The sequence below is a fragment of the Sardina pilchardus genome, chromosome 2 (genome assembly GCF_963854185.1).
Source record: "Sardina pilchardus chromosome 2, fSarPil1.1, whole genome shotgun sequence".
Taxonomy (NCBI): domain Eukaryota; kingdom Metazoa; phylum Chordata; class Actinopteri; order Clupeiformes; family Clupeidae; genus Sardina; species Sardina pilchardus.
The window spans coordinates 17,125,613-17,141,731 of NC_084995.1; the positions used below are offsets into that span (position 1 = coordinate 17,125,613).

The following is a 16,119-nucleotide window of genomic DNA, read 5'->3' on the forward strand; positions in this document are numbered from 1 at the left end:
CCCTCTCGCTCTCTCTCTTCTGGTCTGTCTAATTGTTTTATTTATAGGAATTTATGGGAAATAGATTATATTATAAACCATTGCAGAAAAGTGAAATTTGATTTGCAACTTTGATTTACAACTTTAGGCCTCCTGTGGATGCTGGAAAACACAAGCAGTGATAGAACAGCATGAGGCCCAATAACCGAACACATTGGCTGTCACACTGACACATGATCTGTTGTTCACAAATACATACACCCACTCTATTGAATTAATGAGAAGTCTAAAAATATTAAGGTTTGACAGCTGATTGCTGGCCAAATGCTCGCTAAATGCATTAAAAGTTATAGTTTGTTTAGGCAATAGGTTATTTGAAATGCAGTGGTCATTATCACTTCGGGATAACAGCTATTGCATCATGTCGAAGTTCGGAACATAGCCAAGCTACATTGCACTATGCTTGTACTCATCACAAAATTACATCTCAGGAATGAATGTGCTGCAGTACTTCTATTTATACTGTATAGATGAAAGCTGATTACTCTCTCTCTCTCTCTGTCTCTCTCTCTCTGTCTCTCTCTCTCTCGTACACTATGGATTGTAATGAACTTCATGAAATTGCACTGCACGGTGAGAATTCCATTACACAGTTCATTATGCAAATATAGCAGCAGTAAATAAAATTCCCTAATGTGTCACTAATCTCTATTATGGTGAAGAAATACAGTATATTATGGGTTATTAATAGTAAAAACTCCCATAGCATTTAAGTTCATGTCACAAGATAGAAAGAAGTGCTGAAGAGAACCCAAGGGTATAGCTGGGTCCTTTAAGGCCACACCAGGTCTGTTACTGTTGCCGTTCAATAGGTTCTTATAATAATTTGGATGAATTAATATGGGTTGACTTGACATGTATGTTAATATGTTTCAAAGGCCGCAGAAGACTGTTGATGACAAACGTTGACATTCTCTGACTTTGTAGGCCGAACTTTGACATTAATTAAAAAGTAATGCAGTCTTTCACAAAGCCTTCCTTCAGCAGACGGTAAGTCAGCATATCATATTTTTGTGAGGGAGTCTTTTTTCACACATTCATACAAAGGCCACACAGTCAGGGTTAATTACATGGTATAAAGTAATTGAAGTAAATGAAGGCATAAAATTCACCCCTGGTGTGAATAAATATAAAATATAAAAGCAAGAAATCCTTGCGTGTTTGAAGATGTCTGTTCTTTCTGCTACTGCACTGCCTGCCCTTCATCAAGCAACGCGCTAATTAATGCTGACACAAAGGCACTTTCTCTTATTTGTTCATTTAATTAGGCACAGACTTGACCGGACTTGCTCTTGTACCTCCTTTTTTAACGTTCCACTGAGAGAGAATCTTAGGTATGAGTCGCTGCTATGATCTGGCTCAGAATCGTAACAGAAGCAAGGAGGACATGCGGCACAAAATTGCCATATAATTACAGAACTTAAGTGGAAGGGGAAGGGGAAATCTGGTGTTAAATGGGTTTTAGATGGGTTAAATATGACCATATGCTAGTCATAGACAAGGGGTCACCCTATCCAGAGCCGAAACATTTAACAAATTTGTAGCACATTTTTACCTATACATCCATAGAGATATAAATATAAAGTCTCAAACTGCACATACGTCGCTTCTTTTAACCCAAACTATCTACAAAGCTAACAAGAACACCACACATCATCAACAGTGTAGTTTGGTTCTCAACATCTAACATGAGACATTGGCATTGACATTGTATGTGTGCTGAACGTTTTTTTAGAAGACAGTTTATACACACACGACCTGGAGTAACTTTTCTGCTTGTTTTACAGGCGACGCCATTTTGAATTTAAGACTCGATGAGCCTGTCTACGGACACGAATCTCATTGTTGACAGAAGGAGGACTGTGCGTACTCCAGATGCATACTTTGCAATTTCAGCATTCTTTTTTCCCATGTGTGATATACCCCTCTTTTTGAATGCTCTTGTGCATAGTCCTCTTTCCATCAACAACTCAAGATTCACATTCATCAATAGACTTATCGAGTCTTAAATTCAAGATGGGCAAAAAAACAAGTGAATAGAATGAACGGAAAACAGTGATTAAAAGGAGAATTCCAGTGATTCTTCACATAGAGCTCTGTTTCTCGAGGTCACCGCGTACTGTTGGGATGAAGAAAAAAAACGGGAACAATCAGTTCTACCTAGCTGGAGTTGCTGCGGCCAACAGGGGCTTCATGAGCCCCCATGTCCATGCCCCTGGACTGTGCTCGGTGGCCTTGAGAAACACAAGTCTATGGGAAATATCCCAAGAATTCTCTTTTAAGATATTTGTTGAAATGAAGGATGTTTTTTGCTGTTACCTATACAGGATTCAAATATGTTGTTGCTCTGATTGGTTAGGTCTGTCCAACTGTGTGGGGAATATTTCCCCTGTATTGGTTGAAATATCAAATACTGAATAGAATTGAGTCTGGCTATGCCAGGCTATAGTATCATCCTCCCTTCCTGGCTTGCTTTGTTCAAATGCTTAAAAAGGGTGGAGTAAATAATACATGATAATAAAATAATAAAATGATAAATATATGCAATTTTTGGTCTTAAATCTTGATTGTAGTCTTAAAACTGGTCATAGTTGGATCACATTTTATTTCAGGGAAAGTGTTCCACAGTGTGCAGTACCATGGACTGCATGGTAGTTACTGTAAATGCTGCTTCACCACATTTTCTTCTGACAGAGGTTTTTGTTAGTTAAATGTTTCTCCTGTGAGCTGACAAATCTGGAGGGTATGTAATGTCGGAGCTAAACTATACAAAAGCAGCAGTGCAGGGATTTCAGTGTGGCCGTGAAGTGGTCTGTTTTTTTGCTTTTCATAAGGACCCCACTGCTGCGTCTTGAATCACCTGGAGCTGATTGGTCGTCTGTTGGAGAAGGCCATTGTCCATTGTAGAATAATCCATTGTATAACCTGGCGGAAATATAAAGCATGATTGTTTTGTCATTGTTGTGCCATGAAATCTTTTAGTTTGGCAATGATTTTAAGATGGTAGAAAACTGATTTGGTTTTCATTATTGTAACTTAAGGATAGAGAGCAGATCATGCCGGGAACCAGGTAATTTCACAGCATGAACAGTGGTATGTGGGTGTCAGGACAAATGTGTCTTAAATCAATACAATTGTTTAAAACATGAAATTATGTTTTTGCACTGTATGTTGACATCTCATGATCTGCACTTCAATGTTGTGATTACAGTCCATTTAGCCTCTCAAAGGCAACAACCAAAAGGCATACACTGGGTCATAGTCCAACCAGTAGTCTTTTAGGTGGGAGTGGAGGTGCATGTTGAGTGTGTAATGAATAGGCCCATGAAGGTCAACACATTTTTTTTAAGAAATTGAGGCAATGATCAGCCTCTTCAAGTTTTTCATGAGAAATGATTTTTGAGCACATAATAGGCAGGGTTGAACAAAATACAGTTTTTCTCCATTGCTTTGACCTGCTTAAAGAAACTGGGATCCACTTGGTCTTCATTAACAGCTTCTTTGCAAAACAGAAGTCATCTCTTGCAAATGTGTTCACACATTTCTTGGGGGTTCGCACATTTTCTCAAACCCTTTCGCAGCAGCTAACAAAAATGGCATTCAAAGACCCCGTCCATTGGTTTCCCTGCGCTAAACAAAAAGAAAACATCTTTTCACAGGTGGCAGAGATGTTCCTTGCATCAATCTGAATCTCTGTGTGAAACTCCTTTGAACAAATCTTCAATCATTAATTTACAGTTTTTTCCAATCGTTTACACACTATAATTAAGAGTATTAGACAGTTAACAAAACGTAACACTTAAGAAGCAACACACCTGTGCAGAGTAGTACAACAGTTTTCACACCTTAGACACAGATAAAGATTGTAAGGTACTTCCTTCTCATTACAAAGCCCTGACTTGCCAATGACCACACTAATGAACAAATTGAATAATCACATCCACCATGTGTGTAAGCACACATGTGCATAATTGAAAACGCAGCACTCAGGTGTGTTATACAGTCTTGCCTTGCCAACGAAGACATAAGGTGCTTCTCAACATGCCTCCTCGATCCTTGATGCTCGATCCTCGAGGGGCGTTCCCACTGATCTATAAATAACACTAGATAGACTATCCCATTGTTTTCGCCCCATCATTCTTTATGTCGATCAGTGAGGATCGAGGCCCTAGGAGCGAGGGTGGATGTATAAAAACCCAAATGAGAGGTACCCATAGCCTGTGATGTGGATGAACTCTTATGGCCTGATCCAGCTAGACAGAGAGATGATTGGAGTATTACATATTGTTGTTACTTGTTTGTATTGTTGCTTTATTTGTGTACAGATTTTTATTTTTCTACACTTTCCAGTAGTAAGAACTATAATTTTGCCATTTTCTGTTGATTGACTTGTCACTGTAACTGAACAGTGAAATAAATAAATATTGTCTTCAGCATCAGTTTTGTGCATTGATGAGTGTATTGTATATTTTCTCTATATCTCAAAAGTCTTGGGTTCATCAAAATATTGGAAGAGGGTTTTTACAGATGTGTTTTGAATTTATTGTGTTGGTGTGCATAAGATGGAGACAGTGTAGAATCATTGAAAGAATGTGTTAGTGATATAGAGAACACTATAAGGTTTTTTTTATCAATTACTTTATTGTTTTGACTGAAATATTCCATTTTGTGTTATGTTCTGCTAATTTGGTGTGGTGTTTGGTTAATTGTGTGAGATGTTTAGAAAAAAAAGAGCCCTGTTTTCAAAATTGTGTGTAAACGATTGGAAAAAACTGTAATATTGTGATGATGTGCTTTGTCTAGATGCTTACTGTAGGTCAACATCTTAGGATGAATGAATACAATGACTGTTTTATTCAAAACATTTAGTCTATTCACAGTTCTAATTTTGAGAACTATATTTTGCATTTTGTTGTCCACTGTGTAATGATTGATTGAAATCACATTTGACTACACAATGTGTTGTTTGAGGGCAAAATTTGCTTTTGCTGCATGTTCTAAATGTTTTGCGAGGGTATAACAGCCTTTTGCAAGCAAAATGTGTAATTTTGAGAGAGAGACAGAGATAGAAAGAGAGAGTGCTTTTGTTAATGTCAGAGTTGATACAAGTATTAAAGGGATCACATACTTTTCATTTCCACTGTATGAGATAAGGATTGGTGTGAAGCTTGGAGAGAGAGAGAGAATAGACATACGCAGAATGTCTATCTACAGAGAATAGACATACACAGTATGTTACATTACTTGTATTCTTATGTGTATGTGTATATTGTATCGTACATGTATGCATATGTACAGTGTATGTATTATTATGTTTCTGTCTTATTGTTACACTATGATATACATTTGTATGACTGCTTTGGCAACATGAATATCTTATTTGTCATGCCAATAAAGCACCTTTGAATTTGAATTTGAATTTGAGAAAGAGATAGAGAGAGAGAGAGAGAGAGAGAGAGAGAGAGAGAGAGAGAAAGAGAGAGAGAGATGGCAGACAGACAGATACAACAGGCATTCCCACTGTCAGCCCTGGTAATCCACACCCTTTGAACTATTATGCAGAAAAGGTGAGGTGATGTCCAAAACCTAACCCACAAGAATCAACAGAACCTAGCAGAGAGCTGCCAGGGGAGACCAGCTAAAAGCAGGCTAGCATGTTAGCATCTAGCCACAAATGGTCAGCCGGCATAGATGAATGCCCACTGGCTTACTTCCAAACACAACAGCTGCCTGTTATTGAATTATAAATGCCAACAGGTGCTTAACATGGCCAGATGCATAGCATTAGTACTGACAATGATAATCTGTGAGCAAAAATGTGAACTCATCTATTTAAACAACAGGCCTGTTCTCCTCCGCAGTGATGGATTATGGGAATGGCAACTACAAGTGATCCCTGGGTAAATGAGGTGGGAATCGAGGCTCAATTGGCCAGTCGCATGAGACACGGCGGTGCTTTATGTAAAGTAATAATAAGCAAATTCATTGTCTGGGATTATCCACAAAAGCCTAATTAAATTAGGAGTAGCAGCAGCGCTCTGGGAATGTGTGTCCCTCTTCTACCACATTTGCCTGAGAGTGGTAGTTCTTGCACTCAACAGTAGGGGGAGCTGTAGTACATAGAGGCAAGAAAAAAAGGCTCAGATCCAAGAATAGGAGGCACAAGGATTGTATTGTGGCAAACAAATAAATAGCCAGAAAAGAAGGCATGTACAGTTTGAGAGATCTCAGTATCTATTTTCCAAGATTGTATTTTTTTAGTTGTTTTAAACTCTCACTCTTTGTTGACAAACAGACAATTGGACAATAGTTGCACTGTAATAAAATGAAAACAGAAAAACGTCCAGTAGGTTTGTGGTGTGGTTCTATTCTTTTGCCACTTTCTTCTCTAGAAGTCAGAGTACAGGTGGTGTCAACACAGAGACAAAACACATCTCAATACAAACACTGTTTCTCAGCATGTCATGGAGTAATACTCATATTCACACACACGCAATGTCAAAACTTATTTATAAATATTTTTGTTTGTATACACTCCCATATGCACACATACACACATACATATGCACATGTCTGCATACACACACACACAAACACACGCGCGCACACTCACACACATACAGTAACATACAGTATCTTTTCTTGACATGCAGAAAAATATAAAAATAGACATCCGTTTGTTTTTGTAATATATACAAGCATACATATATAAATATTGTGTAAAAAAACGTATTCTTGAAATACAAAGGTAGTTACAATCACAATGTGTACACTGTATACCAAAAGAAATAAAAACGTGTGAGAAACAAAGGCGTTTCCAAATAACTAGCACTTAAACACACCTTCACAATATCAATGCCACAGAATGTCTGATACAGTGCTTTAATCTCTTTGACTTCTCCACCCTCAGATCAAATGAAACGGTGGGCGAGGGAAATCAGAAAGACTTTGACGGGGGACCATTTCACATTTCAATAGGTTCGTTTTTTTTTGTTTTTGGATTGGGAGCAGTCTAGTTGCGGTGGACATCGATCAAGAGTTTGTTGATTTCGGCCGCGAGCTCGCCTGCGTCCATGGTGACCTCATGGCGACTGTCGCTGCGCTTGCCCTGCAGGTGCCCGAGAACACTGTCCAGCTCGTCCTCCTCGTAGTTCTCTGGGATCTCCTCCATGGCCGGCAGCCATTTGAGGTGCGTCTGGGTGGTAGCCGTCGCGTGATTGGCTGGCCCGTGCGTTGGCGTCGCTATGTGATTGCCCGACGTGTTGCTTGGGTTCTGGAAGTGCGTGTTGGCAGCCCAGGCAGCCACGCCCTGCGGGTACATGGACGAGGATGACGACGACGACGACTTGCCAGGGAGGAGGCCCCGTCGGGTTTCCAAGGCGACGGAGCGCTCGGCCATCTCGTTGCACTCGCCGTACGTGTCGAGGGACGGCGGCAGGAGGCGCTGGAACACGCTGTTCATCTCGGACAAGAGCGAGCCGCCTCCGACTCCGCACTCCTCCTCCGACTCCTTGCCGAAGGTGGAGAAGCTCTTCTTGGAGGAGTCCACCGACTGCTGGTCTTCCTCCACCAGGGCCTGCGGCGAGGCCTCCTCCCCTGGGATGAACATGTTGGTGCGGTAGTCGGAGGAGGTGGAGGCCGGGGAGGGGACGGAGGGCATCCAACACTGGTCAGAGTGGCCCAGGATGCGACATTCTTCAGTGCACAGTCTCGTGGCTGCAGGGGACAGACACACAGACATGGAGGTTAATAGGATGCTCATGTTCAGTCACAGACTCGACAAAGAAACTGAATGAAGCAGGGGCAGGAAAATAGGAGAGGGCCAGAGAGAGCAAAGGAAAGAAGAGAGGAGAAACAGAGAGGAGAGGAAATGAAAGAGGAGAAAAGAAAAGGAGAGAAGAGAAGAGAAGAGAGGAAAGAAGAAAAGATTAAAGGAGAGAACAGAAGAGGAGAGGAGTGAAGAGAAGAGAAGAGAAAGGAGAGAAGAAAAGAGAATAAAAGAGGAGAGAAGAGAAAATAGAGGAGTGAAGGGAAGAGAAGAGAATAGAAGAGAAGAGGAGAGAAGATAGAAGAAAAGAAGAGAAGAGAAAAGGAGAGAATAGAAGATAAGAGAGGGGAAGAGAAGAGAGGAGAAAAGGAGAAAAGAAAAAAGAAGAGAAGAGAAGAAAGGAAAGGAAACGAGGGAGGAGAACATACTCTAACAGCATCTTCATTAGGAGAGCAGAGCAGAGACAAGCCCTACATAAGAGACAGGAGCTGAACCACTGGCTGGCTGGCTGGCTGGCACATAAATGGTTAAAAGGCACCAATCAATGCTGTGCTCTTGTTCTCTGACTCTCCATAAAGCAAGAACAACTGAGAGAGCTGGCTAAAATGGGAGGCCTCCAGGGGGGAATAACATCATTCTGAAAGCAATTACTGTGAATTTTCTTCAGTTCAGACTTGAAAGCACTGAGCTGTCACTCACGGTGCACAAACTGAAAATGCATACAGATGAGTGACAAAAGTCCCTCTCGCCTGCTCTCTCTCTCTCTCTCTCTCTCTCTCTCTCTCTCTCTCTCTCTCTCTCTCTCTCTCTCTCTCTCTCTCTCTCTCTCTCTCTCTATCCCTCACTCTCCTAGCCTCTTACACTACACATTTCTCTATTTTAGGTGGAGAGAAGACACAATGGTAAATGTTTGTGTGTGTGTGGGGGGTGGGGGTGTTGAGATAGCGAGGTGGGTGTTTTGCAATCAGAAAATAATGAGGGTTACTGACTAATGATGATATGGGTTTCATCCTCCAGCCTAATCTGTGTATATATTTGTAAAGATTCTCAAATAGGCAATGGGATCGAGAAACAGAGCTTTGGCAGACAGCCTGCCCAGAGAGTGGACAAGAGTGACCTACAGTAAGTGGTCAGGCTCCCTGTGGGTAGATGGCAATGGTCCATAGGCCACAGCATCACAGAGAAAATGACCCCCTGACCGTCAGTGAAAGGGACACTTGGCCCCTGCCTGGCCGTCTCACCTGGGTGGAGTCGCTGATGGGCATCCATGTGAAAGAGGTCACTGAATCCTTCGCCGAGGAGCCGGTCAATCGGCGACTCCCGACCCATGTCACAGTCACTGTCCCCGGCATCACTGTCCCCCCTCCCACTGTCCTTCAGGCTGAACTTATCCATGTCTTGGAGGCCGTACCTGACAACAAGATAAATGGGAGAGGGCAAGTGTGAGACCAATACTCACCCAGACTTTATCATTCATCCACACTCTAAAGCCAAATCTAGTCAATGACAATTCGTGTAAACATTTGTATTGTGCTATAAAAAACCTTGAGTTGTACATTCAGCACAAAATGATGAAACACCATTGACCATTTAACATAATAGTAAAAAGAGCAAATACATCATACTGGAATGTAATAACAAAAACATGTCTTTGCAGAAATGAAGTGACTGTCACCACTGCTTCTCCTGTTGAATACAGTGTGATTTGTCAACAGAAACAAATGAGACAAAACAAATCACAACGGCAAGCTATGACCTCATGTGATGAGCTGTCCAATGGTATTGCAACAAAACTGGGTGACCAAGGCAACAGAGAATCTCTTTCACCAGTGCTACCGCAGCCCAATCTGAATGGGTGGTGTCCTGTTAAATATCCTGTCCTCTCAACCAAATTCAAATGACATTTCAGGATAAAGGGGTTGGGGGGGAAATTACCTGTAATTCCTTGAGTACTTATTTCCTCGGAAACTTGGTCTTGGTTGGTAGTGGCCCTGATGGAGCAGTGACAGAAGCTGTGAGACTTGCTATATTTCCAAAAAAAAAATGACACAAATGACAAAAAATGAATACGAATGGAGACCAAGACAGACACACAATGAATGACAATGAGGTGAAATGACAGTCAATGGATGCATGCAATGAAACGAATAGCAGGCAACCACATGATGAACACCTACATATGAATAAGGGCTGGTAAACAAAGAGACACAGTGCAGGAGGAGGACAAATTGGGAATGTTGCACACACAGAATGTCTAGCTACTTCTACAGGTTCTACTCATTGTATCAGCCATGGTTTGTGAATTGTGCATAATGTGTATGTGTGTATAATGAGGGTGTAGAAAGGCAGTGTGTGTGTGTGTATCTGTATGCGTGTGTGTGCGTGTGTGTGTGTGTGTGTGTGTGTGTGTGTGTGTGTGTGTGTGTGTGTGTGTGTGTGTGTGTGTGTGTGTGTGCATGAGTCTGTATGTTCATGTATGTGTTTACATGTGTCAGCTTGCATCTGTGTAACCCCCCACGCAAAAAAAAAAAAAAACAACAGAGCGCTCTTACCTCCACAGGTGGAGTAGCATGGGCCAGCTCCAAGGCAAAGCTCTCTGGGATGTGATTGGACGATATGGTAACCAGGCTGTTGAGTGACTGGCGGCTATGGTGGCTCTGCCGGCTGCTCATCTGCGCCCTCTCCGCCAGGGGCGAGCCCGCGGGCGAGTGGTGGTGCGCCCGGATGGGCAGGGTCCCGTTGACCGTGGGCACCAGCGTGATGTCGCCCTTGTGGATCTGCCTGGAGGGCTTCTTGGGGTGGTGCTGGTACGTGGACTCGGCCACGCGGCAGTTGTAGGAGTGGGTGTCCTTCTTCTCCCGTCCGCAGTGGACGGCGAAGGCCACCATGATGACCAGGAGCAGGACGCAGACGATGGCCAGGGAGATGATGATGAAGCGGGACACGTCCAGGGGCTCCTTCCCTCCTGCGCCGTCGGCCGTGTGCGTGTGGATGGCGCTGTCCAGGTTCTCGTAGATGGTGAACTTGAGCACGGCCCGGGCGCTCAGCGGCTCGGGCCCGTTGTCCCGGACGAGGCAGGTGACCTCCACGCGGTCGGCCGGGATCTGCTCCACGCTGACGTTGGCGCGGATCTCGCACGTCCTGGCGTCCATGGCGAAGTAGCCGGCCTCGTTGCCCGCCGCGATGACGCAGCTGAGCTCGCCGTTGGCGCCGGCGTCCTTGTCGGTGGCGCGGATGGCGGTCAGCACCTGTCCGGCGGGCGTGTAGCGCGACACGGGCACGTCGGCCGTGTGGTTCCAGAGCTGCGGCGCGACGATGAACGGCGGGTTGTCGTTCTCGTCCAGCAGCGTGAGCACCACGGTGACGTTGCCGCTGAGCCGCGGGCTGCCCGCGTCCTGGGCCAGCAGCGTGAACACCACCCGGCTCACGTCCTCGCGGTCGAACGAGCGCAGCGTGTAGATGGCGCCGTTGGACGGGTCCACCGTCACGTAGGTGGAGATGGAGCTGCCCTCCACCGCGCTCTCCACGATGGAGTAGCTCACCTGGCCGTTGAGGCCCTGGTCGGGGTCCACCGCCACCACGGAGGTGAGGTACGCACCTGGCGGGTTGTTCTCGGGCTTGAACACCTCGTACAGGCTCTTCTCGAACTGCGGCGCGTTGTCGTTCTCGTCCAGCACCTGCACGGTGAAGTGCTTGATGGTGGACTGGCTGGGTGACCCTCGGTCCTCGGCGACCACGGTGAGGCTGTACTCTGACCTCTTCTCCCGGTCCAGCGCCACGTCGGTCAGTATCATGTAGTTTTTCTCGTACGACTTCTGGAGCCGGAAGTGCCCTTGCCCGTGAAGCCTGCATATCACCTCTCCATTGAGCCCTGTGTCCTTGTCGTCCACCCTCACCAGGGCAACAAAGGTGTCCACAGCTGCACCCTCCGATATGTATGCCACTTCCTCGTTTCCTGGAGACATTAAATTGATGCTGATCTCCGGCTTGTTGTCATTCACATCTATAACTTTGATGATGACCTTACAGTGCGCTGGCATTGAATTAGGGCCAAGGTCTTGTGCTTGTATGTCAATATCATATGAGTTGGTTGTCTCATAGTCGACCTTTCTAATCAGAGTCAATTGTCCATTGTCTGAGTTTATTTTGAATGTCTCTTGAATTTTGGTGGACACGTGAGTACTAAAAGAGTAGACTATTTTTCCATTGGTGCCCTCGTCAGGGTCTGTGGCGTTCAGATCAATTATCATGGAGCCTATAGGTGAATTTTCCAAAAGATTAATCACATAAGATGGCTTCTCAAAGACAGGGTTGTTGTCGTTTGAGTCGGCAATGTTGATTTTAAGGAGTGTGGAACCAGATTTGGGGGGAACGCCCTTATCCGATGCAATTAATTGAAGTTCATAGCTGGACCGTGTCTCTCTATCCAATTCCCTAAGCACAACGAGCTCCGCATATTTGGCACCGTCGGTTCGTGTGAGGATATCAATCATGAAAAAGTCCGTTGCTGGGGTCAGGGAGTATGTGTGAAGAGAGTTATCTCCGACATCAGGGTCCGTTGCGCTGTCCAAGGGAATCCGTGCGCCTACAGCCGCACTTTCAGAAATCTCTATGGGAATTACTGACCGCGAGAATTGAGGAGCGTTGTCGTTGATGTCAAGTATTTGTATCTCGACGTGGAACAACTGCAAATGTTCCGTAGGAAGGGTCAACACATCGAATTCGATAGAACAGTTCACATTTTTCTCGCACAGTTTTTCTCTGTCTATTTTTGACCTGATGCTGATCTCACCGTCTTGTTCGCGCACAGACAGTAGTGTGCTCCCTCTTTGCATTGCCTTGAAACGCAAAGACACCGAGCTTGGAAGTTTCGATAAAACATCAGCTACATCCTCTTTTAGTCGTGCAATAACAGTTCCAATCCTTTGTTCTTCGTAAACCTGATATTTAAGTGTCTTGCCAGTTACATGTTGTACCAGTATCATCGTCACAAGAAGTTTCAATGTTCTTATAAAAATAAACGCACCATTCCTGTTGATATCCATGTTCGCAGTCCTTCTCTTGTATGTTCAGAGAACCCAAATAAAAAAAAATGCTTTGCAGACCAAATTACTTTTTTGTGCCCAAAGTTATCGATTAAAAAGCATTTTCACAGAAATGATCACCCTGTGTGCTGAAAAACGCGAGAGGTACCCAAAGAAATCTATTGAAAACGTGACCACACTCACAATATCTTCTGTGTTATCCGGAGAGAAATCTGTTGCATGCATCCACTTAAGCACAGAGCGCAGGTTGTGGTTAGTATGTGTGTATGTGCGCTCGTCGTGGTGCCTCCCGCTGTCTGGGTTGCCACTTCAGACTGACTGCCCCAAATAGCCCCAGCTCTTTGGGGAGAAAAAAATGCGCCTCAGCCTCCGCTCCGTGAGGACAAAACGCTTCCTAAATCAAGTACTGCCCCTCAACTCTCCCAGTCAGTGACCATTGAATACAGACCGGCTATAGATCCATATTAAAGCGACAGAGTGGGTAAGAGGTAGGGGGGCGACAAACCCCGCCCTTTCGGGTACCCCCCTCCCATCTCCCCCTCACACCCAACAGAGGCAAGACAAAATAACTCAAGACAAACTTTCGCCATCAACGTTTCGTTGGGCATTTAATTATTCATCGCCACGGGCTAAAAGGTCTTTGGTGGTTGAGCAGACACGAAGACAGTAATGTGCAACAGATATGCAATCTCCCGCAAAGTTACATTAAGCAGTATAGGCACGAATTAGTTGGTATCAGGATCGATAATGTGCTACAATCAGTATCACATTTCGCATAGCATTAACATTGGCCAAATGTGGTAACTTATTTTCTACGCTCAACGTCACGTCTTGTTATTCCTTTGCTTGCATATGGATAGGGACGTTTTCTCATGCGTGCATCGTCTTTCAGCACCCCGCCAAATCATCATGAATGGGTTGAAGACTGAGTCACGCCGGTGGACATTTTTGTCCCCGTGAATAATGTCAGTTTACAAAGCTCTGATACCCTGACGAATAGCTGATCCGTTCCAAAAAATTAATATCCGTGTGAGCTTTTCAATATGAACATGCGCAACTGGGACCTTGCAATACCGTTGCCATCTGGCGAGGGTCGCTGGCACCGAACCCCGGTCACTGTGCAGATTCAGCTTTGAAAAAACTCCTATTCAAAACACTAAGACCAAAATTAGTTTCCTTTACAAAGCGAAACAAATCCTATTGCGTTAGCTCACGTTTTGCTCCCTCAGGAAGGAATGATGAAAGATTATAAGCACACCACTCTGAAAGCCCTTTTAAAAGCATCAGCAGATGTATTAATGCCATGACATTTTACCAGCTTTATTAAACATCTAAGGATGGACATGTTTGTGCATGGTGGATGCTATTGTATGAGGCTTGTGGTCTATATTTCATCATCATCCTCATCCTCATCCTCATCCTCATCCTCATCCTCATCATCACCATCACCATCATCATCATCAACAACAACATCCTCATCATCTTCCTCTACGTATTATTTTAAGATGATTATTATCATTATTATTATTAAAACTAACTACCACACTGAACCAGTTCTGACTTGGGGTGCGTTTTCATTCTGCTTTAAAGTTCTACCGACACACGTTTTGTTTAGAATACTTATTAAGAAAGCGGCCCCTACATGTGGGTGCCTGTGCCCTTGGAATACTAAAGGCAGGGATCGCCTATAATGCCTTTCTTTTGTTTGTCCATTTATTCTTTTCATACCAGCTATGTTTGTCAAACGTTTGCATTTTCTTTGCCAAACACATAGACTCCATTTTTAACCTAGTTTGATACGGACGGGTGCTCGCTTTGGCGCGGCAAGCACAGAGAGCTGTAATGCAATTATCCTAGCGCGGGACGAAGCGCTAATCACATTGCCAGAACAAAGACGTCAAAGTCCGCCAGAATTTCTACACATTTAAGGGGCGCTGGAATGCCCCTCCCTTCCCTATGAAGAAAGATGTAGATGCTAAGTAAAAGCAGATGCAAGCTTAATACATTTAGGCATGGTCTCTCATCAATAGAAATCCCCTATGCTGTTTTAAACTCTTACTTCTTCAAACGTGTGAACAAATTCACTAATGATACAAACACTTTAGTCAAGGATGACAGTCGATCTAAAGAGAAAAAAACGCGCAACTGAACTGGCTGAAAGATGGAGCAATATTTTCCACTCCTCAAAGCATTTGCTATTTTCAGATTGCATCACTTTTAAGAAGAAGTGGGATATGTGTTGATGGATTGGTGGATGAATGCATGCATTGCCTACAGACAGACAGAGAACAGCAATAGTCAAGCCAAAGAAGTTGACTATCATGGTGTAAGCTACAACTTTATAACACATCATCATCATGTTGAATAAAGAGCAACCCCATCATTGCTGCGGCTCATCCCTCCCTCGACAATAAAGTCAGGCTATGCATTTAAGACTGTCATTGATATGCTGCCCTTTGCTCGGTCCAGACAATAGACGTAGCAGGTGGGGGCACAATCGGGATGAGGTTCGACTCAAGCTGTGGGGGTGAAGTTTTCTCCTCCTTCTTTTGCGAGGCGGAATGCGCCAAGTCGCCCGTCCCGGAGCCACCGTTGTAAAGGCACGCGAGCATCTGTCGCCTCGTCTGCCTGATTATCCCTCATTCAATTAGCTGACCGGTAGAACTTTTTGAATGGTCTGGCCTTTCAATAAGGGGTGTTCGTGAAGGCCTCCGACAAAGCTCATTGTTATTCATCCACACACCAAACTCTCTCCTGCTTTCACTTGCTTCGGCGGGCTTTTTTTTATGATTTTATGAGACGTTAGACCCCAATGCGGCCCGTAATGAAGGATAACAGGATTGTTCGGTGGGGTGATGCATGCAGTGAGCACGCTTACAATGACCATATTGAGATTTGTGTCGACTTAAGGGCGACAATTTTATTGCAGCGCTATGAAAGACTCCTTGTAGTCTGTAGCTGCGCAACATGGGGAATGGGCAACCCTGGCGGTTTCGCTCAAAACACAGCAGCCAATGTAGTGGTGCTGAAATCAAAATCTACCTCAACATCTATAAACAGCTCCACGGAGGGCCTTTATATGGAGTCAGACAGTACTTGCCGTTCCCAATTACATGGCATCCAATTGAGAATGTTAACAAATATTAGACTTGAGAGTTGTGTTTGTATCAGCTGTCTCTTCTGTTTTGAGCAGAGCAGCAAAATTACAGTGCCTTGATACACTGTATTTTGCAATGGCTGGATAACCCACTATCTAAACCACATTCA

General features: G+C 44.1%; 1 protein-coding gene across 1 annotated transcript; it reads right to left on the bottom strand.

The window, feature by feature from the left end:
• Positions 1 to 6,198: 6,198 nt before the first annotated feature.
• On the bottom strand, positions 6,199 to 13,272 carry pcdh18a (protocadherin 18a). Its single transcript, XM_062520520.1, has 4 exons — positions 10,360 to 13,272; positions 9,743 to 9,831; positions 9,049 to 9,218; positions 6,199 to 7,755 (listed from the first exon to the last, which is right to left on the bottom strand). The coding sequence occupies exons 1-4, from the start codon at positions 12,850 to 12,852 to the stop codon at positions 7,052 to 7,054; spliced, it is 3,456 nt and encodes a 1,151-aa protein (XP_062376504.1). The 5' UTR covers positions 12,853 to 13,272; the 3' UTR covers positions 6,199 to 7,051.
• Between the last annotated feature and the right edge of the window lie 2,847 nt (positions 13,273 to 16,119).

Excerpts from the sequence above, each read along its gene's own strand:
- pcdh18a (XM_062520520.1), bottom strand. The coding sequence starts at position 12,852 with ATGGATATCAACAGGAATGGTGCGTTTATTTTTATAAGAACATTGAAA. Across the intron at positions 9,832-10,359 it reads ATGCTACTCCACCTGTGGAG|CAAGTCTCACAGCTTCTGTC; the intron begins GTAAGAGCGCTC and ends TTGGAAATATAG. Across the intron at positions 7,756-9,048 it reads CCATCAGCGACTCCACCCAG|CCACGAGACTGTGCACTGAA; the intron begins GTGAGACGGCCA and ends TGTCCCCTGCAG.